This window comes from Lonchura striata, chromosome 20 (genome assembly GCF_046129695.1).
Source record: "Lonchura striata isolate bLonStr1 chromosome 20, bLonStr1.mat, whole genome shotgun sequence".
NCBI lineage: Eukaryota > Metazoa > Chordata > Aves > Passeriformes > Estrildidae > Lonchura > Lonchura striata.
The window spans coordinates 7367446-7387091 of record NC_134622.1 but is presented as its reverse complement, the minus strand read 5'-3'; the positions used below and the strand labels follow the sequence as shown (position 1 = coordinate 7387091).

At 62.7% G+C, this 19646-nt stretch overlaps 3 protein-coding genes across 4 annotated transcripts; all 3 read left to right on the top strand.

Moving 5' to 3' along the window:
• The first annotated feature begins 36 nt into the window (after positions 1-36).
• SPAG5 (sperm associated antigen 5) lies at positions 37-9090 on the top strand. Its single transcript, XM_077787646.1, has 23 exons — positions 37-519; positions 693-788; positions 1004-3066; positions 3146-3338; positions 3869-3961; positions 4071-4205; positions 4493-4612; positions 4852-4944; positions 5077-5211; positions 5335-5428; positions 5513-5606; positions 5698-5779; positions 6198-6331; positions 6616-6781; positions 6932-7067; positions 7180-7251; positions 7383-7482; positions 7742-7853; positions 8055-8135; positions 8220-8363; positions 8495-8569; positions 8758-8838; positions 8920-9090. The coding sequence occupies exons 1-23, from the start codon at positions 37-39 to the stop codon at positions 9025-9027; spliced, it is 4890 nt and encodes a 1629-aa protein (XP_077643772.1). The 3' UTR covers positions 9028-9090.
• A 1857-nt stretch (positions 9091-10947) lies between these two features.
• ALDOC (aldolase, fructose-bisphosphate C) lies at positions 10948-14776 on the top strand. The gene is made up of 9 exons (XM_021550951.2): positions 10948-11057; positions 11981-12103; positions 12188-12399; positions 12490-12544; positions 12633-12793; positions 13287-13370; positions 13453-13627; positions 13708-13907; positions 14284-14776. The coding sequence occupies exons 2-9, from the start codon at positions 11992-11994 to the stop codon at positions 14377-14379; spliced, it is 1095 nt and encodes a 364-aa protein (XP_021406626.2). The 5' UTR covers positions 10948-11057; positions 11981-11991; the 3' UTR covers positions 14380-14776.
• Positions 14777-15190: 414 nt separating this feature from the next.
• Positions 15191-19155, top strand: PIGS (phosphatidylinositol glycan anchor biosynthesis class S). 2 transcript variants are annotated; one of them, XM_021550894.2, is made up of 12 exons: positions 15191-15257; positions 15358-15497; positions 15571-15682; positions 16138-16227; positions 16364-16455; positions 16575-16773; positions 17047-17189; positions 17282-17396; positions 17567-17712; positions 17823-17923; positions 18256-18466; positions 18565-19155. In XM_021550894.2, exons 1-12 carry the CDS (start codon positions 15218-15220, stop codon positions 18838-18840), a joined length of 1665 nt encoding a protein of 554 aa, XP_021406569.2. In that variant the 5' UTR covers positions 15191-15217; the 3' UTR covers positions 18841-19155. The 2 variants fall into 2 exon arrangements, with proteins under 2 accessions (XP_021406569.2, XP_021406568.2); XM_021550893.2 differs by having other exon boundaries at positions 15571-15697.
• Positions 19156-19646: the final 491 nt, after the last annotated feature.

Genomic DNA, 19646 nt, shown 5'->3' with positions numbered 1-19646 from the left:
GGGGACGTGTGGGATGGTTTCCCCCGGGGGCAGGCGATGAGGGAGGAGCTGAATCCCCCTGCCCGTCCGTCCGTCTGTCCGTCCGTCCGTCTGCCCTTCCGCCCGTTCCCCCGGCGCGGCGCGGCAGGGGCGTGGCCAAGGGGCGTGGCCACGCCCACTCAGCCGCCCAGCACCGCCCGTGGCCCCGCCCCCAACGGACTCTCGCGGGGTGACGCGCGCGGCTCAGCCAGTCAGAGCCGCGAGTGCTTTTCAAACCAGCGGCGCGCGGACGGCGGCGGGCCCGCACCCGCAGCCGGGACCCAGACCGAGACCCGGCACCAACCGGGAACCAGGACCCCCAGACCGAGATACGGGCACCAGCCGGGAACCAGGACCCCCAGACCGAGACCCGGCACCAACCGGGAACCAGGACCGAGCCAGACTCCGGCCTGGTGGGTCGGGACCGAGACGGAGAGCTACCGCAGCTGTAGTCGAGCCCGGGAACACTACCAGGCCATGCAGCGCGCCAAGACTCCTGTCGTGAGTGCGGGCCGGAGCTGCGGTTCGGTCTGGGTGTTCGGTGGGGCGGCGGGGCCAGCCCCGGGGAGGGCCCCCGAGGGTGGCGGGTGCGGTGCGGTCCGCAGCGCTCCCGGTATCTGTGTGTGTGTGTGGTGGAGGGGAGCTGCCGCCGGTGACCCCCCGGTTCCCCCCAGGCGCAGAAGCGGCCCCGGCGCACCCCGCTGCAGCAGCTGCAGCTGGGCACCGACCGGACTGGCCTGACACCCCTGTTCCGCCGGCTGCGGCTCAAGGTCAGTGTGCGGAGGTAACGAACGGGACGGGGCTGGTAACGGAGAGGGCTGCGGTGTACCCGAACCGGGAATACAGTAGATGGTGCTGGCGCAATGGGAGAAGGGGCGTATTTCCTGCACTGGGGAAATGGGGAGACTGGGGCAAACGGCTGCGGGGTGCAGGGGGAAAGGGGAGGGCTGCCCTGACCTGCGTTTCCCCCTAAAATGTTCTGTAGGACAGTGACTGTGCCACCCCAGTGTCCTGTGCCCGGGGCTCCCGCAGCAGTGTCACCAAAGTGCCTTGCACCCCAGGATCCCCACGAAGTGCTACCCTGGGCCCTCCCAGCAGCACCACCCGAGTGCCTGGTATCCTGGAGCCTTCCAGCAGGACCTCCACCTGTGACCTCAGGACTCCCATCCTTAAGTCTGGTGCCTCTGAGGCCCTCAGCAATGCCACCCTTATTCCTGGTGCCTTGGAGCCCCGCAGCAGCACCGTGCCAGCCCCTGTGTGCAGCTCCATCCCTGTGCCCAGCACCCCAGAGCCCTCCAGCAGGACGGTGCCAGTCTCCCCGTGCACCTCCATCCCTGTGCCCAGCACCCCAGAACCCTCCAGCAGGACGGTGCCAGTCTCCCCGTGCAGCTCCATCCCTGTGCCCAGCACCCCAGAGCCCTCCAGCAGGACAATGCCAGTCTCCCTGTGCAGCTCCATCCCTGTGCCCAGCACCCCAGAGCCCTCCAGCAGCATCATTCCAGTTCCCCTGTGCAACTCTATCCTAGGATCCAGCAGCCCAGAGTGCCCTGGCAACAATGAGCCAGTGTCCCCGTGCACCTCCATCCCTGTGCCCAGCACCCCAGAGCCCTCCAGCAGGATGGTGCTAGTCTCCCCGTGCAGCTCCATCCCTGTGACCAGCACCCCAGAGCCCTCCAGCAGGACGGTGCCAGTGTCCCCGTGCACCTCCATCCCTGTGCCCAGCACCCCAGAGCCCTCCAGCAGGACGGTGCCAGTGTCCCCGTGCACCTCCATCCCTGTGCCCAGCACCCCAGAGCCCTCCAGCAGGACGGTGCCAGTGTCCCCGTGCAGCTCCATCCCTGTGCCCAGCACCCCAGAGCCCTCCAGCAGGACGGTGCCAGTCTCCCCGTGCACCTCCATCCCTGTGCCCAGCACCCCAGAGCCCTCCAGCAGCATCATTCCAGTTCCCCTGTGCAACTCTATCCTAGGATCCAGCAGCCCAGAGTGCCCTGGCAACAATGAGCCAGTGTCCCCGTGCACCTCCACCCCTGTGCCCAGCACCCCAGAGCCCTCCAGCAGGACGGTGCCAGTCTCCCCGTGCACCTCCATCCCTGTGCCCAGCACCCCAGAGCCCTCCAGCAGGACGGTGCCAGTCTCCCCGTGCACCTCCATCCCTGTGCCCAGCACCCCAGAGCCCTCCAGCAGGACGGTGCCAGTCTCCCCATGCACCTCCATCCCTGTGGCCAGCATCTTGAAGTCCCCTGGCAGCCCCATGTGCAGCCTTGTCCTGGGGCCCTGCACTCTGGAATCCCCTGGCAGCACCACCCCAGGGCTCCCCAAAAATATTAGCTCAGTGTCTTGCAACCCAAACTATCCAGGCAGCTCTGCTCTACCCCTCTGCAGCTCTGGGTCCCCTGGCAATGCCAGCACAGCCTCCTGCACCAGCATTGCCCCTGTGTCCACTGCGGTTGCTGGCACCAGCATGAGCCCAGTGCCCACTGCGGTCACTGGCACCAGCCCAGTGCCCACTGCGGTCGCTGGCACTGGCACGACCCCTGTGTCCACTGTGGTTGCTGGCACCGGCATGAGCCCAGTGCCCACTGCGGTCACTGGCACCAGCCCGGTGCCCACTGCGGTTGCTGGCACTGGCACGACCCCTGTGTCCACTGTAGTTGCTGGCACCAGCCCGGTGCCCACTGCGGTCGCTGGCACCAGCACGACCCCTGTGCCCACTGCAGTTGCTGGCACCAGCATGACCCCTTTGTCCACTACGGTCGCTGGCACTGGCATGACCCCTGTGCCCACTGCGGTCGCCGGCACCAGCATGACCCCTTTGTCCACTACGATCGCTGGCACTGGCACGAGCCCAGTGCCCACTCTGGTCGCTGGCACCGGCACGAGCCCTGTGTCCACTGCGGTCGTTGGCACCAGCATGACTCCAGTGCTCTCCATGGCCACCGGCACCTTCATGACACCTCAGGGTGTGGGGGAGAGGAGCAGTAACACATCCAAGGGAAGCCTCCCCTGTGCCAAGGACAGTGCTGTGGAAACAGACTCCCTGCTCTGGCAGTAAGTATGAGGACATGCCCCCCTGGGGCTGTGGCACCTGTGGGCTGTCCTTGCCCTAAGCCCTTCTCTTTGTCCCCAGCTGTCCCCGGGAGCACCTGAAGACCTTGCCGCGGGCACAGCTGGAGGAGAGGCTGGAGAGGGCCCTCATCATCATCGAAGCTCTCTTGCTGCAGCTGTGTGACTTAAAGCAGAGCCAGCAGCTGCGGCCTGGCATGGGGCTGGCCAAGCAGAGGGACACATTCACACAGACTGACACCACCCACCCCAAAGGGGTAAGAGTCCTCTCCGAGGCAATGCCAACCTGTCCTCTTAGCCTTGGTGTTGTGACAGTGTCCTTGTGCCGCTGGCAAGACAGTGACCCCGTCTGGGTTGGTGGAGTGGAAGTAAAGCGCGGCTGCTGCATCACGGCATCACGCGCCCGGTGCTGCATTATCATGCCCAGATCAGCATGCTGAGTCTGCTGGATTTGAACCCTCATGGGGGGAAACTGCCCTCGTGCAGGTGGGAGGAGGGGAGGTGTCATGGCTGGCCAGCTCTTGCTGGCCCCAGGGTGGAGCGGGGCTGCTGTGAAGGGCCCTCTGCTCTGGTGGATGTCCTTATCTACTGGCAGCTCCACCTCGAGCTGCGGAGGAAAGCAGAGGCTGTGCAGTGGCAGTGGGGAGTGGAGTGGGATCTACAGCTGGAGCTGGGTGGCTGTCACCACCATGAGTGTGCCAGATCTCAGCCATGCAGGGGCGCACACATGTGCCCGGTGCTGCCTGTGCCAGCTGCCATAAAACCAGTGTCCTTGTCACTTCCCCAGAGCACCTGGAACAGCCAGAGCCTCCTGTTCCGGGGCCTTGCAGCTGCTGCTTTTCGGAGCTTGCAGGATGAGCAGGGAGCTCTCATGCAGGAGGTGAGCTCCTGCACATCCCTCTGCTTCCCCTTTCCCCTGAGTTCTGGGAGATCTGTTGGCACACACAGCAGATGTACCTGGTGCCTCATGATGTTGTCACCTCCCACAGCGGGAGCAGGAGAGAACCCTGGTGTCCCAGTGCCAGGCTGTGCTTGAGACTGCTCCCAGCAAGGTGCAAAGCTGCCTGGAAGAGGGGGATGCCATCAGGCAGCGAGTGGATGAAGCTCTACGAGCCCAGGATCAGGTAAGGGGGCAGTTGTTGTGGGATTGAGGCAGTCTCAGCTGTCCTCATGCCTTTGGTGGGGCATCCTGCATCTCATTTCTGGGGATGAGAATCTCTCTGGCATCCCAGGTGAAGAAAATCCCAATGTGGAAGGCAAGGAGTGCTGTGTGATGGAGCTCTCTGGATGTATTTTTGGTGCGGGCTGTGCTCCCTGGGGAGCAGGAGTCCTAGACTGGTGCAGGGATGGCTCCTGGGAGTTTCCCCTTGTGCTCCCTAGTGTGGCTGGAGCAGCATCCTCTCCTCTGCAGGGATATCTCTTCCTGGAGGCTTTCTGTGCCCATGCCAGGGCTCAGATCAGTGCCCGTGACCAGAGCCTGGCCTCCCAGCAAGAGCTGAGCACACTGCTGACCCATGCCATCAACCTGCAGGTACTGAGTATGGTGCTATCCTAACTACCGCACACTGGATTAGGGGCTGGAAGGGCATTGCCACATCCTGAGCTTGGATGATGCTCTGTGATGGGCTTGGGTGCACCAGAGGTTTTCTGGTGCTGCTGCTGGGAAACTGCTGCAGATTTGGCTTCAGGGCTGGTACTTGTCTCCCTTCATGGCCATTAAATGTGGCTTTTCTACCACAGCAGTGCTGACTCATTCCTCCTACCCTACAGGCATCCCTGTCTGCTAAGGCGCAGTCTTTCCGGGAATTCTTAGATGTCACCTTTGAAAATCTGAAGAAGGAAAGGAGGGCCGTGGATGAGGAGGTGAGGGGCGTCCTGTGGGGGCTCAGCCCCTTGCTGCCCTGCCAGTGCTCTGTGCCCTGGGTGCCATGACCTGTCCCTGGTCACACAGCAGGGCAGTGCCATGCTGAGCTCTGCCTGGTGCTGTCTCCCCAGCGGGAGCAGACGAGGACCCTGCTGTCCCGGTCCTTTGCCCTGTTGGAGCATGAGCATGGCAAGCTGCAGAGCTGCCTGGAGGAGCGTGCTGCTGCACAGAAACGAGAAGAGGAAGCTCTTCAGGCCAAGGAGGAGGTACAGGGGTGCCTCCTCTCAGTGCTATGATGTGTCTGAGGCATGGGGTGATTTGGGGCACCCCTTGGTGTGAGGACACCCCATGGAGGAGAGCACCCCAGAGCAAGCACCGTGTCTCCACAGGCATCCAGGCAGCTGGAGAAGACCTTGGTGACCCTGCAGGACACGCAGGCTCAGCTGGAGAAGCTGACAGTGGCCAACTCACTCCTGGGCAAAGGTAGGGGTGGGAGATGTGGGGGCTGGAGCCTGCCCCATCCCCCTTGCCCCTGTCTCCCCTTACTAACAACTCTGTCCCTCACAGACCTGAGCTCCATGGGGATAAATCTGAGCAGTGTGGAGCAGGAGCGGGATGCGCTGCAGCAGGAGAACGAGAAGCAGCGGGAGGAGATGGCCCAGTGGGTTTGAGCCCTGATGTCCTGAGCCCCATCCCACCTCTGGCCCCCAAAACACAGCACCCCCTGATCCCATCCCATCCCATCCCCTCAGGCTGGCACAGGAGAGGAACTCCCTGCAGCGGGAGTGCGAGGAGCTCTGCCAGGAGCTGCGGGAGGCCACTGAGTGCCGGGAGGTAGGAGCTGCCTGACCTTGCCTGCGCTGCTGGCCCCCATCATGGCCTCTCTGGGAAGGCTGGCAGATGGCCAGGAGTGGGATTAGCCCTCCTGTGGAGGGGGATGAGCTCGTGAGGGTGGTTGACATCCTGCATGTAGTGCAGCTTTTCATCCTGCCTGGCAGGGATTCCCAGGGAGGGGGTTGGGCAGCTCTTGGAGAGAATTTTCTTGGAGATAAATTGCCCTTGCAGGCATGGAGCTGTCCCTCAGCCTGTCCTATGTCCCCAGTAGACTGGTTTGTAGGGTTTGGGCTGCTGGGATAAAGCTGCCCCTGATTAGAAACAGCACCCTGAGGGAGGGTCTGTGCTGGGGGTCCCAATGAGCCCCTTTGGCTCTCTGCTTGGCTGCTCATGACTGTGTCCCCCCACCTTCTAACAGTTCCTGGATCAGGAGAACCAAATGTGCCGCAAGCAGCTGCTGGAGGTGGAGGCCAGACTGAACTCCACACTGGCCACTCTGCAGGAGCGCGTCCAGCAGCATGAGGAGCTGATGGAGTCCCACCAACACCTGCGGTACTCACCAACTCCACTCAAACCCCTCTATTTTTGGGAAATTAAGCCCTTCCTGGGGTGTCAGAGGGGACATTTTGACCATGGCCAATGCTGCTCCAGCCAAGTGTGGTGGTCCAGGTGGAGGGGAGAGGCTGTGGGAAGGCCAGCAGATCCCATCTTGAGGGAAGCTGCCTAAATCTGTGGGATTTGCAGTATTGCTGTTTCATGGTGAGAGGCAGCCATGTCCTCATCCCACATCGAGGAAGGGAAATGCTGCTCCTGCTGAGACTGATGCTATCCCACAGGGAAGAGCAGGCTGCCCTCAGCAAGGAGCTGGACAGCACCAAGACCGAGCTCTTCAGCTTGCAGATAAATAGGTCCAAAATTTCTTGCTGCTCCACGGGCATTATGAAGAACAAGATGCGGTTGCAGGAGCTCACTGACTGCCTCAAGGCTGCTCTGGAAGAGCAGGTAGGAGCCCTGTGCTGGGGGCAAGGACGACAGGACGGCCCAGGGTGGGTCACACATTTGTGGCTCTCCCTGGCATGGCTTTGAGATCCTGTGCTTGCTGGGGCAGTCACAAGCTGCACTCTGGTACTGTATCCTCCTTCCCCTCTGAAGGATGATGATGATGATGATACCCCATCGAGAAGCAAAGCCTGGACCCCACGCCTTGCCTGGACCCCGGCATGCCGCACCCCATGCCACACCGGCAGCTCCTTCGTGGGCAGCGTCATGAAAGCTGTATCAGGGGAAGGTGAGCTGGCACCCTCTCTCTGGGTTTTGGGGAGTCCCAGGATGGGGATTGCTGCCCTCTGTGCTGGGGGATGTGCAGGGTTGGGCACAGCCACTGTCCTCTCCTCTTGCAGATGCCAATGAAACCACCAGAAGTGGGAGTAGAGTTGCCAAGGACAAACTTGCATCTGTGCCAAAGCCAATAGGTATTGGGGCTATCACCCTGTCTGGGACCCTGCTCTGAAGCTGCAGGGCTGTTTGTGCAGAGGGCTTCCTTTGTGTGCCCTGAGGCTGATGTTCCCTCTGTATTGCTCACAAGGCTCTTTCCTGCCTGCAGATCCCGAGGACACTCTGCTGGAGAGTGTGAAGGAGCTGGGAGTTGTGGTCTCCAACTTTGCTATGCTGGGCTTCCGCATCCAGGAACTGAAGACAGAGATGTGAGTTCAGAGTGGGCTCGTGTCAAGGGCTGGGCAGGGGCATCACTGTCCTGGGCATGGCCTTTCCTGCAAGCGGCCTGCCTGGGTCTGCCTCTTGCCTCCGCCCTGTCATGGCTAGATGGGCTTTTTCCAGCTGGCTGGGCTGGACCAGATATCTTCTCTCATCGTGGGCCCAGGGGCATGCCCAGGAGGGGGTTTGGTACCTGGTGCTGTGCTTGGCTGCGGTCCTGACCCGCTCACCACCACTGTCCTCTCCCAGCTCTGACCTGCAGCTCCGCCTGAAGACAGTGACAGCTGAGAGCCAGGAGAAGGTGGATGACCAAGCTGCCACCATTGCTGAACTGCACAAGGCACTGAGGACCAAGCTTGAGGTAAGCCAGAAGTGGGCCAACACTCGCCCCAAGGGCAGAGCCAAACTGGGACGGGCACTGATCTAGGACATGGAGAAATCTGGTGATGCCCCATGGGTGCTCCTGACTTGTCTGACCTCCTCCAACATGAGAAAACCCACTTTGGGTCCTGAGGGTGGCCAGGGCTAGCACTGCCTGACCCTGCTTCTTCCTCCCTGTCAGAATGAGAAGGAACTTCGGAACCTGTTGAAAAAGCAGGAAGAGCAGATGTTGCAACTCATTGACAAGAGTGGGGAAGTCACGGTGCGTGATGGGGGCACGGGTGGGCAGCACCTTGGAAGGCTGCTGGGCACGGGATCCCTTCCAGCACTGATTTTTCCCCTGTAGAGGCTGAAGACAGAGGTCTCCGAGCTGAAGCGCTCACTCCAGCTTGCAGAGACAGAGGCCAAGGTGCTGTGGGAGGAGGTGAAGGGTAAGGAGCACCAGGAGAAGCCTGTCAATATCCAGGAGCGGGTCCTGCTCCGGCAGCAGGTGAGGCTGGGGAGCTGCAGGGCTGAGGGCGCCTCATGTCACCCCACCATGGACAAGGAGACCTCTTCAGTCCTTGCTCCTCATACCCTGTCCCCCCACAGGGATCTCAGCAGAGCTTGCTCCTTTTGCAGGTGGATAAACTGCGAATGCTGTTTGTGAAACAAGAGGATGAGAAAAGACGGCTCACTGACAAGTACCTGGAGCAGGTGTGGGGAGCCGCAAGGGGCTGCCCTGGCTCCAGTCATAGCAATCAGAATGGTTTGGGTTGGAAGAGACCACAAAGGTCACCTAGTTCCAACCCTTCTGACATGAGCAGGGGTCCTCTCTCCCTTCTGGGCTGGTCCCTGCCCAAGTTTGGAGCAGAGACCTGATGGGCATCTTCCCACCACCACAGATCCGAGGGCTGGAGATGAAGTTACATCAAACCCGGAAAATGCTGAGGACCCATGAGGAGATGCAGGAGAACATAAAAGAGGTGAGATTTACAGTTTATTTCTCACCCTTCCTGTGACTAGGAGGTCACCTACTCAAACACTATTATTGCTGCTGTCCCCAGCTCCTGTCTGCTGTCCCTGAGGTGGCTCTGAGTTGCCAGGAGCTCCAGAACCTGCTGCGCTATGTGGGCCTGAAGCCAGCCAGCAAGGAAGCTGCTGAGCCGCTATAGCCTGTAGCCTGAAACCTTTCCTGTTTTTAATGTTGTAATTATTTTTTGAATAAAGTTGTGTTGGCATTTACCCTGCCTGCTGTGTGCATTCAGGAAGCTCCTGATGCTATGGGTGGGGACAACTTGTCCAGCCTGAGCTGGTTGCTCCTGTTCCGTCACGGGGCCGTGGGCACAGCTCCCTGCCACCCCAGGGCCTCTCCTTCTTGGCGGGGGACACGTCCCCCCCTCTCTGCCAGTGTTTGCTCTCAATAAGGGACTGCGTTCCCCAGGCTCCCACCCTGTGGCCCCGGCAGCAGCCAGAGTGCCTGGGCTGAGCCAGCTTCCCTCCCCTGCTCCTCCTCCTGCCCTAGATTCCCTCCCTGCCCTGCTCTGCAGGGGCTTGTCTGGACCCTGCACCCCATCCTTGGGCTGCGGGCACGAGCCTGTTGCATGGGACTTGTTCCAAAGGCTGGATTCCTCATCTTATCACAGGGATGGTTCCAGAGGTTGGATCCTGCACTCTCATCACGGGGCTGTGGGCACACGCCTGTTGCACGGGGATGTTTCCCCCTCCCAGCCTGGCTCCAGCACGCAGCATCCCACGGCTCAGCCAGCGCCGGGAGCTCTGCCAGCTCCTGCTCCCAACCCCCCTTGGTCGCTGCTGCTGCATGGAGGGCGGGGTGGGGGGGGGCTCCCTTAGGGGCTCCCCAGCTCCCAGAACAGCTCCAACCTCACCTCCCTTCCTTCCCTGCTGGGGCAGCTCCTGCGGGATCCCCCTCCTGGTGTTCCTGACCCCAAGGATTCTCCCCACTGCCATGGGGACCACGGGGCACCTTCCCTCCCCTGTGATGGCCCAAAATAGCAGCACTTCAACAAGTGCTCTGGTTTTTAATGGCCTCTTTCTCCTGCCCAAGGGGGATGGAAATCACCTTCCCCTGCCCTCTGCCACAGCCCTGCCGCTCTGCGTGGGGCGGGTGCCGTGACACGTGGGGCGCTGGCACCGATTTATCTACCCGGGAAATGTTTGGGGCTGTGCCTCCATGTCCTGGGTGCGTGGGTGGCTCATGGGGAGGCAGTGCCCTCTGCTCCCTGGCACTGTCTTCCTCCTTGCCCTGTGACCCTGCGGGGTCGGGTACAGCTGTGCAAGGTGCAAGGCCAGCAGTGGGGTGGGGGGACCCGGCTCTGGGATGCAGGGAAATGTGTTCCCTTTCCTGGATTAGGGCCACGAAGGGCAGCTGAGCCTCCTTTTACGGCGGGATTCAGCACAGCGGGGCCCTGGCAGCCGTCCCTGTGGGGCGAGTGGGGACACTGGTATTGTCCCTGTGCTGGCTGCGGGTGGTTTTTTAGGGGGGTTGGTCTCCTGTGAGTGTCCCCACTATGTCCTGGAGGGTCTGGGGCTCAGTGCTGCTGGCTCCTGGGCACAGGGGTGTATCCTGCACAGTAACAGGGTCCCCAGCCTGGGGGTGGGACAAGGGAATTCCTCGCCCAGAAGTGATTAAGGTGATGTTTTTAGATAATAGTAGAAATAGGGGGGCACAGCCTGGGGGTGGCACAGAGGGGTCGCTGTCTTAGTTGCCAGTAGCAATAGGGGGGCACAGCAGGGGGGTGTCAGAGGTCCCTGTCCATAACCAATTAGGGGTGGTGGGACAGAGGGGTCTCCAGCAGCAACTGGAGATGGCACAGTGGAGTGCCTGGCATGAGAGGGCCTTCTAATGACAAGGGGTGACTCAGCTGTGTCCCTGGGCAGTGGTGGGGAGGGTCCCCATCACCAGAAAAGCATTGCAAAGGGGTGATACAGTGGGCTCCCCATCCTGGGATTGTCACCTTAGGGTCGCCAGGAGCGCGGGGTTGTCACCAGCGGAGGGCACGACCCCGGCGGGGGGAGCCGGTAGCCGGCGGGGGGCGGGGGCGGGCCGGGGCGGGGCATGGGGCCGGTCCTGGCCGGTGCCGCCCCGCCGGTCACGTAGCTCTGCGGCACCGCAGCCACATTTACCGCGGGGCCAGAGCGCGCAGCCCGCAGTCCGTACTCGTCGCCGCCGCCGCGCTACACGGTACGGGGGAGCCGAGGGTCGGGGAGAGCCGGGGGCCGGGAGGAGCTGCTGGGGGGACAGTCGGGGGGTCCCGGCGGAGGGAGGCGGCAGCCCTGCCGAGCCTCCCGGGTGTCTCCGTGCGGCATCCCGGGGGTTGTTCCGCGCCGGGGGATCCAGGGCAGAGAGATCCCCGGGCATGGGGGTACTGGGGATTTGAGGGTACCCAGGATACTCTTCCTGCGCTGGCGGAGCTTGAGTTTCTACGGTACCGGCCGGGGGATCGAGCGCCTCGGTTCCTGGGGGGCATCACCGGCCCCGCGACGGCTCCAGCCCCGGGTTATCACCATCCTTGGAGTACCCCAAACTTTGGGTGCCTCCATCCTCGGCTTGTGCCGCCCTGGGGCGGCTCCCTCCCCCTTTCCCGGGCTATTTCCGTCCCCCCGGTATCCCCATCCCCGTGTTGTCGTCATCGCCCGCGTAACCTCCCCGCGGATTATTCCCACTATGGAGTATCTCCGTCTCCGGAGTACCCCAAAGTCCGGGTAACGCCAGACTCAGGTGGTGCCTCCCTGGGGTTTCTCTTTTCCCTTTTCCCGGAGTATTTCCGCATCCCCGCACCCCCATCCCCGGGCGGTTTCCATTCCTCGCCGGGTATTCCCATGCCCAGGGTACCCCCATCCCGGTCCCCTGGTGTCCTGCGCGGGTCCCCGCGGAGCTGCGCTCCCTCAAGATGGCTGGGCTGGGGGCGGGCTGGCAGGCAGCAAAATGGCTGGGAGCTGCCCGGCATCCTCCACGATCCCTGCCACGAGGCTTATACAACGTGCCCTGACCGGTGGGGCAGGGCTGCCAGCCCCGTGGGGGGCCCCGCTCCCCGGGGAAGGGGCTGTGTGTGGTTTCGGGGTGTCGCCCCGCTGGTGCGTGACTCAGTTCCCGTCCGCTCGCAGCCACCGCCACCATGACGCACCAACACCCCGCGCTGACGGCAGAGCAGAAGAAGGAGCTGTCGGACATCGCACAGCGGATCGTGGCCCCGGGGAAGGGCATCCTGGCAGCCGATGAGTCCGTAGGTCAGTTTGGGGGGGGGAAATCTGTCCCGCCACCCCTTTTCCCTACGCCGGATGGAGGCTGACGAGGGTGCTGCGTGCCTGCAGGGAGCATGGCCAAGCGCCTGAACCAGATTGGGGTGGAAAACACGGAGGAGAATCGCCGGCTGTACCGCCAGATCCTCTTCAGCGCCGACAGCCGGGTGAAGAAATGCATCGGGGGCGTCATCTTCTTCCACGAGACCATGTACCAGAAGGCTGATGATGGTACCCCCTTCGTCCAGATGATCAAGGACAAGGGCATCGTTGTGGGCATCAAGGTATGGGGGGTGTTCTGGTGGGTTTGTGGGGTGCTGAGGGTGCTTGGGGGTGCTGGTGAGGCTCAGCGATGCCCTCCTCTCATTCCACAGGTGGACAAGGGTGTTGTGCCTCTGGCTGGCACTGATGGCGAGACCACCACGCAGGGTAGGTGTAGAAGGGTCTGTGAGGTTTGGAGCCAGGGGGTTTGGGGCCATGGGATTTGTGGCTGTGGGGCTGACGTGCTGCCCCACAGGTCTGGATGGGCTGTGGGAGCGCTGTGCCCAGTACAAGAAGGATGGGGCAGACTTTGCCAAGTGGCGCTGCGTGCTGAAGATCAGCGAGCACACTCCCTCCTCGCTTGCCATCATGGAGAACGCCAATGTCCTGGCCCGCTACGCCAGCATCTGCCAGCAGGTACGTGCCTGCTGCCACTGCCCCACAGGGTGGGCAGTGACTGTAGGATGGGTATTGACTTGTGTGGGCAGGTATTGCCCCACAGAGGTGGGCACACCTCATCTGTGAGGCTCAGCACTGCGCCTGTGCAGTGCTGATGATCCCTGGGGATCATCCCCAGTGGCTGGACATAACCCTTGTTGGGTAACACCTCACGTGGGTGGACATGGGGCATTGCCCCGCAGCATGGGCATCACTCATAGGGTCAGTCAATCTGTGGGGTCAGGCGTTATTACCTGCACCTCACAAACCTGGACATTACCCTGTAGGGCCCAGAACTGATCCTCCCAGCTTGGGCATCCCCCCATGGGGCTGGGCATCACCACCAAGGGGGGCCTTGAGCCTCGAGGCTGAGCATTGCTCTGCAGGTCTGAGCATTGTCCCATGTAGCCATGGGGCTGAGGGGTGCCCAGGGACATCACTGTGATGGCATCTGCTGTTGTGCTGTTTGCAGAACGGCATTGTGCCCATCGTGGAGCCAGAGATCCTGCCTGATGGTGACCATGATCTCAAGCGGTGCCAGTACGTGACGGAGAAGGTGAGTGGTGGGGTGGCAGCAGGGCGGGCACTGTGCTGTGCCATGCCATGCCAGGGGACTCCACGCTGTCTGTCCTCCCCAGGTGCTGGCAGCCGTCTACAAGGCACTGAGTGACCACCACATCTACCTGGAGGGGACCCTGCTGAAGCCCAACATGGTGACCCCTGGGCACTCCTGCCCCACCAAGTACAGCCCAGAGGAGATTGCCATGGCTACTGTCACTGCTCTGCGCCGCACCGTGCCCCCAGCTGTGCCAGGTACCAGCTGTTGCATGGGGCAGAGACCAGGACAGCGATACCCTGTGTCCCCTCCCGTGCCATAACCCTGCTCTCCACAGGTGTGACCTTCCTGTCTGGTGGTCAGAGTGAGGAGGAGGCTTCCATCAACCTCAACGCCATCAACACGTGCCCGCTGGTGCGGCCATGGGCCCTCACCTTCTCCTACGGGCGGGCGCTGCAGGCGTCAGCACTCAGCGCCTGGCGTGGGCAGAAGGACAACGCTGATGCTGCCACCGAGGAGTTTGTGAAGCGTGCAGAGGTGATGGGGGTGGCCCTCCTGGGAGGGGAGTGCCATGGGCTGGGGTGGTGGGGACACCAACGACTGTGTGCCCATGGAAGGAGGGGTGGCTGAGGACTATGTCCCACATGCTGAGAGAAAACACCAAGGGCTGTGCCCTGTAGGACAAAGGATGCAGGGGCCATGGTCCTCGTGGAAGGGACAAAGTTCTGTCTCTGTGGGGGGACATTGAGAGCTGTGTTCCCATAGGGGAATGAGGGGTGCTGAGGGCCACATCCTTGGGCTCTGCTCCCCAGGTGTCCCCATGAGCTGGGGGACCCTGAAGGCTGTGTTCCCAGTGATTTGCAGACCTTGAGTGTCACCCCAGCGTGACCACTGACCTTTCCTTCCTCCACAGGTGAACGGGCTGGCAGCGCTGGGCAAGTACGAAGGCAGCGGGGACAACTCCGGGGCCGCCGGGCAGTCCCTCTACATGGCCAACCACGCGTACTGAGCCCCGGCCGGGCACCCCACCGGCCCCGGCCCCCCGCCCCGGCCCCTCCCCGCCACCGCTCACACCCCGCTTCCACCCCAGCCACCCAGGGGAGCCGCCACGCGGGGAGGGGAAGGGGGGAGCGCCCCGCGGGATGCCTGCAGGTGGAATGAGGGGTCCGGCTCAGCCGGGCCCTGGGCGGGGGCCACCCGGGTGCCCCTTAGGCCGGGGGCTCCGGCCGGGCCGTGAGGGGAGGAGGGCAGGCCGCGTGGGGGGCAGGAGGGGAGGCCTGGGGGTGCCCCTGCCCTGCCGTAGCTTTGCAGTCCTGGTCGCTGCCGCCCTTGGGGCGCCTGTGTTGTGTTCGCCGTGTGCACCCCATGTACCAAATAGCCTAACAACGAATAAATGGTAGAGACAGCGCTGTGCCGCTTCTTTCCTCGCCGCGGGGCACCCCGGAACTCTTGTGCCCCCCCCCCCCCGCCCCACGCTACTCCCGCTCCGGGCATCACCGGCAGCGTGTTGTGCTCACTTACGCAATGAGCCGTGCTGGGTCTCAGCCCGCCCACACGCATCGTGAGTCTCCGTGACTTGGCAGGGGTGGGTGGGCTCCCCACATGGGGCGGGTGAGGAGCTGCTGTCCTCCCGGTCCCGGTGCCCACGGGAGGCGCCGCCGCGTCCCCCCGCGGCTCTCGCGGAGCTCGCCGCCTCACGGACGGTGCGTGCTCTGATTGGTTCCGCTGCCCGCCCGTCTGTGCCGCCGCGCGGCGCACGCCGCGCCCATTGGGTGCTTTAGGTGTTGTGAGCTCTGATTGGCCGGGCTGGCGCAGGGCACGCCCCCCGGCTGGGCCAGGAAGTGAAGATGGTGGCGGCGGCGGCGGCGATGGCGGCGGATGAGGCAGGTACTGGCGGGCGCGGACGCTCGGTGTTTGTTCGCTGTCTCCCGGCTCCCCGACCCCGCTCCCCGAGGAGCTGGGCCGGTGCTGAGCGCTGTTCCTGCAGAGCGGGCGCGGGGCCGGCGCGCCGCTCTGTCCTTCGCGACCATCGCCGTGGTGCTGGGGCTGCCGCTGTGGTGGAAAACGACCGAGACCTACCGCGCTGCCCTGCCCTACGCGGCCATCGATGGGCTCGGCCAGCAGCCGGTGAGCGTCGGGAGGGCCCGGCGGCGGCGGCTCTGGGGGCTCGGGAGCTCGGGCTGACGCTGTCCCTGTGCAGGTTCAGCTGGTGGTGCCCATGGCCGTGGTCTTCGGCCCGGGATCGGTGCCCGGGGACCTGCCGAGGCCGCTGCCCTTCAGGGACGTGCAGAAGATGGAGATTTCCGTGAACCGTGAGAGACCCCCTTGTGTGTCCCTGCCCCGTCTATTCCTTATGAGTGCCTGCATCCTTTCGTGGGGGTCCCTGCCTGTGGCTTCAGTCACCGGCAGCCCGGAGCTCCCGGGACCCCGAGCCCCATTCACCAGCATCACCCTGTCCTGAGCTGGCAGTGCTGGGAGCAGGGACTGGCACAACGAGGTCCCGGGGTGCTGCAGGGAAGAGACCAGCTCCATCGCCTGGGGATGGGGATGATGCAGCCCTCAGAGGCTGGGATGTGTCTGGCTGGTGTGGGGCTGTCTCACTACCAGTGTGGACCAGTGATGCTACATCCCATAGTGCTTCATCTCACTGGCACCCAAAGGACCTCGCGCCATGTGTCCTCCTGGGGTTGTGCCTTGTCCCTGTGAGCACCAGGCTCCTGTGAGGGGCCCGAGATCAGCAGATTCACTCGGGTTGTTTGCCCCACAGTGAGAACCAGCATCACGTCTCGCTATGAGATGCGCTATCGCAGCACCACGGCTCAGGAGGAGGCAGCACTGGCTGCGGCGACTGCACGAGGTATTGGAGCAGGGAATTGCTGGGGAGCTCCTTTTCCTGAGGCTGGCAGAGCAGAAAACACACTTTGCTTTCTGTCAGAGTGAGACAGGGATTGGAGTGAAATTCCCACCCCTGCCAGTGCTTCCATCTTCCCCAGAGGCTGATGCTGCTCTGTACCTGCTGCAGGACACCACCTTGGGCTCTCTGACCATGTATGTGGTCCCTGAAACCTCTTCTCTCCTGCCTCAGGTAGGGAGCAGCACCCTGTGGTGCCAGCCTTTACATGCTTCACCCCTGGGAGGTGGCACAGGTGGCACTGTGCTGTTCTCAGGGCTCTGCTCCCAGCCCTCACCCTGTGCCACCCCCAGGGCATCAACGCGTACGTGGGGAAGCACCGCAGCGCCCTGGTGAGGGCTGGGGGGAGCCTGGCTGCCCTGCAGGCCCGGCTGCGGGAGGTGACACAGGTGATGTCCTTCACGGCCAGCTCCATCGCCGCCGTCCTCTCGGACCGTGTGCCCGACGGTCAGCTCAGCTTCGACGCACGGCGGAACCTGAAATCCAGCCTGGGTATGGATGTGCTCTCCATCCCTGTTCCCTGGCCTTGGGAAAGCCATCTGCTCCTGGGGAAGTGCCATTCCTGCTCTGCTTGTGGAACCCCTGGGTGTCTTCTGGGCTAACAGATCCCTTGGTCTGTAGCTGTTGTTCTGGGTCAGGGTTGGGCTGCGATTGCTGTGTTAGTGTCACCTCACACTGGGGTGGGCCAGGGAGGAGGGGACAGGCCCTGCTGCTCTTGGGAGCTCTGTCACAGCCTCAGTGGCTCACAGCTATGGGTCCTTGCAGGGTATGAGATCACCTTCAGTCTGCTGAACCCTGACCCCAAGTCCCACACCGTGGACTGGGACATTGAGGGGGCTGTGAACCGCTTCGTGAAGCCTGTCCTGGACAAACTGAGCTTGGTGGCCAACTTTTCTGTGGATTCACAGGTGAGGGCTGGGAGAGATGGCAGGGAAAGCCCAGACCTGACCTCTCTGGGATGCTCTTCTTTGCCAGCAATGTGTCCCTTGTGTGCCTGCAGATCCTGTACTACGCCGTCCTAGGAGTGACACCACGCTATGACAAGGAGTCCTCCAGCTTCCTCCTGAGTGCTCACAGCCTCCCACATGTCATCAACCCCGTGGAGGCCCGTCTGGGTGAGCACTGTGCTCGTGGCTCACTGGGATCTGTCTCATGGGACCATGGCTCCTTTTCCCCCCAGCCCATGTGAGAGCTGCTGGGGTGGCTGTGAAGGAGGAGCTGAGCTGTGGGCTGCTCTCGCTGTTCCTGCCAGCCACAAGAGTTCTGTGACTCTGTCCTACTGCAGGCTCCAGTGCTGCCTCACTCTATCCCGTGCTGAACTTCCTGCTGTATGTGCCAGAGCGCTCCCACTCCCCTCTGTACATTCAGGACAAGGATGGAGCCCTAGTGAGCACCAACGCCTTCCACAGCCCTCGCTGGGGTGGGATCATGGTATGGGAACCATGGGGGCGCTGGCAGTGCTGGGACAAGGTGGTGGCTCCCCATTCCCACCTGTTGGCCCTGAGGCCCTGGCTATGCCTCATTAACACGCATTCCTGCAGGTTTACAACGTTGAAGCCCCTGCTTCCCCCCAAGCCTCTCTCCCTCTACATGTGGATGTGGACATGGCACGAGTGATGGAGGTTTTCCTGGCCCAGCTCCGGTGAGGATGTGTTCTTCCCTCCCCAGGCCTCTGTGGAAATCAGCGGGGTCAGAACAGGCTGTACCCAAACAGCTTGTTCACTCCCTGGGCTCTGGGAGGCTGAGGGTGGCTCTTTGTGGCCTTCGAGGTATTGGCTACTAGCCATCACTGCTCTGTGGCCAGGGATGCTGGCACATCTCTCATCTCCTCAAGTAGGAGGCTTGGCTTATCATGCCACACTTCCAGGAGACAATTTGGCAGGAATGGGACTAAACACAACAGGGAAGGAGAGCAAGGAGCTAATGGAAATGAAGGCTTCTGATGTGGGCTGGGATCATCCCTTCTACTCCCAGGTTACTCTTTGGGCTGTCTTGGGAAGAGGTGCCCCCCGAGTTCCTGCTGGAAAGCCCAGGGAATGAGGGGCTGGCTGACTGGGAGCTGGACCACCTGCTGTGGGCCCACACCGTGGAGAACATCGCCACTGTGTCCACCACCCTGACCTCGCTGGCCCAGCTCCTGGACAAGATTGGGAACATCGTCATCAAGGATGATGTTGCCTCTGAGGTAGGGCTGGGGCACCCTGAGGGGGGGAGCAGAGAGGGCTGAATGTCCCTGCTGCCCTCCCTGGCCAGGGACTGACCCTTGATGTTGTGCCCACACAGGTGTACCGGGCAGTGGCCTCGGTCCAGAGCGCTGTGACCGAGCTGTCCCTGGGCCACCTGCTCGCAGCTTTCCAGGCCAGCAAGGAGGCTGTCACCTCCTCGGAGAGGGCCTTCTTTGATCCATCTCTCCTTCATCTCCTCTACTTCCCTGACGACCAGAAATTTGCCATCTACATCCCGCTCTTCCTGCCCATGGCTGTTCCAATTCTACTATCCCTGGCCAAGATTGTCCGGGAGACCAGGCTGCGTAAGAAGGAGCCCACCAAGATGGACTGAGCCATGGTGCCCTGGCTTGGGGCTGTCCCCACCCTGTGGGATGATGTTGTCACAGACTCATGGCCCAGAAAGGCACCCCAGGGTCCAGGCTTGGCTGCTTGGCTTGGGTGTGCCAGGGCCAGGATGCAGGAGTAGGAAGAGAGGCTGCTTTGGGAGGTGGGAAGGGGTCTCACTTTGGGTGCTGAGCCCTCCTGCACCCACAGGGGCAGAGAGGGGAGGGAGGGTGCTGCCTTTGTGTACCCCCAGCCTGGTGCTGTAATCAGAAGAAGCTGCTGTGTAAATAAAGAACCCCCTGCTCTTTGGGGGGCTGATGTAGGGCTGTGTGAACCTCCTTTAGCCTTCTTGGGGGTACCTGTTGCCCTGCCTTCCCCTGGCCCAGCTTTCATGCCCCCACTCCATTGCTTTATGGGCTCTGGCTCCTGTCTTACGGGTATTTAGCCAAAAATACTTAGTTGGGGAGGGGGGACAGTTCCTGGGGGGGCAGTTCCTGGAGTCCATCCCGACGATGGGTGTGGAGCCCCTGCGAGCAGCCCACCTTAGCGGGGTCCATCGTGTGTCGGTCAGGGTGCTTGGGGCGGGTGTCGCCCTGCTCTGGGCCAGGTGTGGGGTTTGTCCTCACCTCACCCGAGGGGGCTGACCCCCATGGCGGGGGGGGTTCGCAGGAAGGGAGACCCCGGCCTCCTCCAGCAGAAAGGCTTTGCCCTGATCGCCGGGGAACGGCGTGCAGGGGCCGCTCTCCTCCTCCGCCCTCGTTCCTCCCCGTGCCCGCGGAGCCGGGCGGCGCTGCGCGGCCGGGGGCGGGCCGG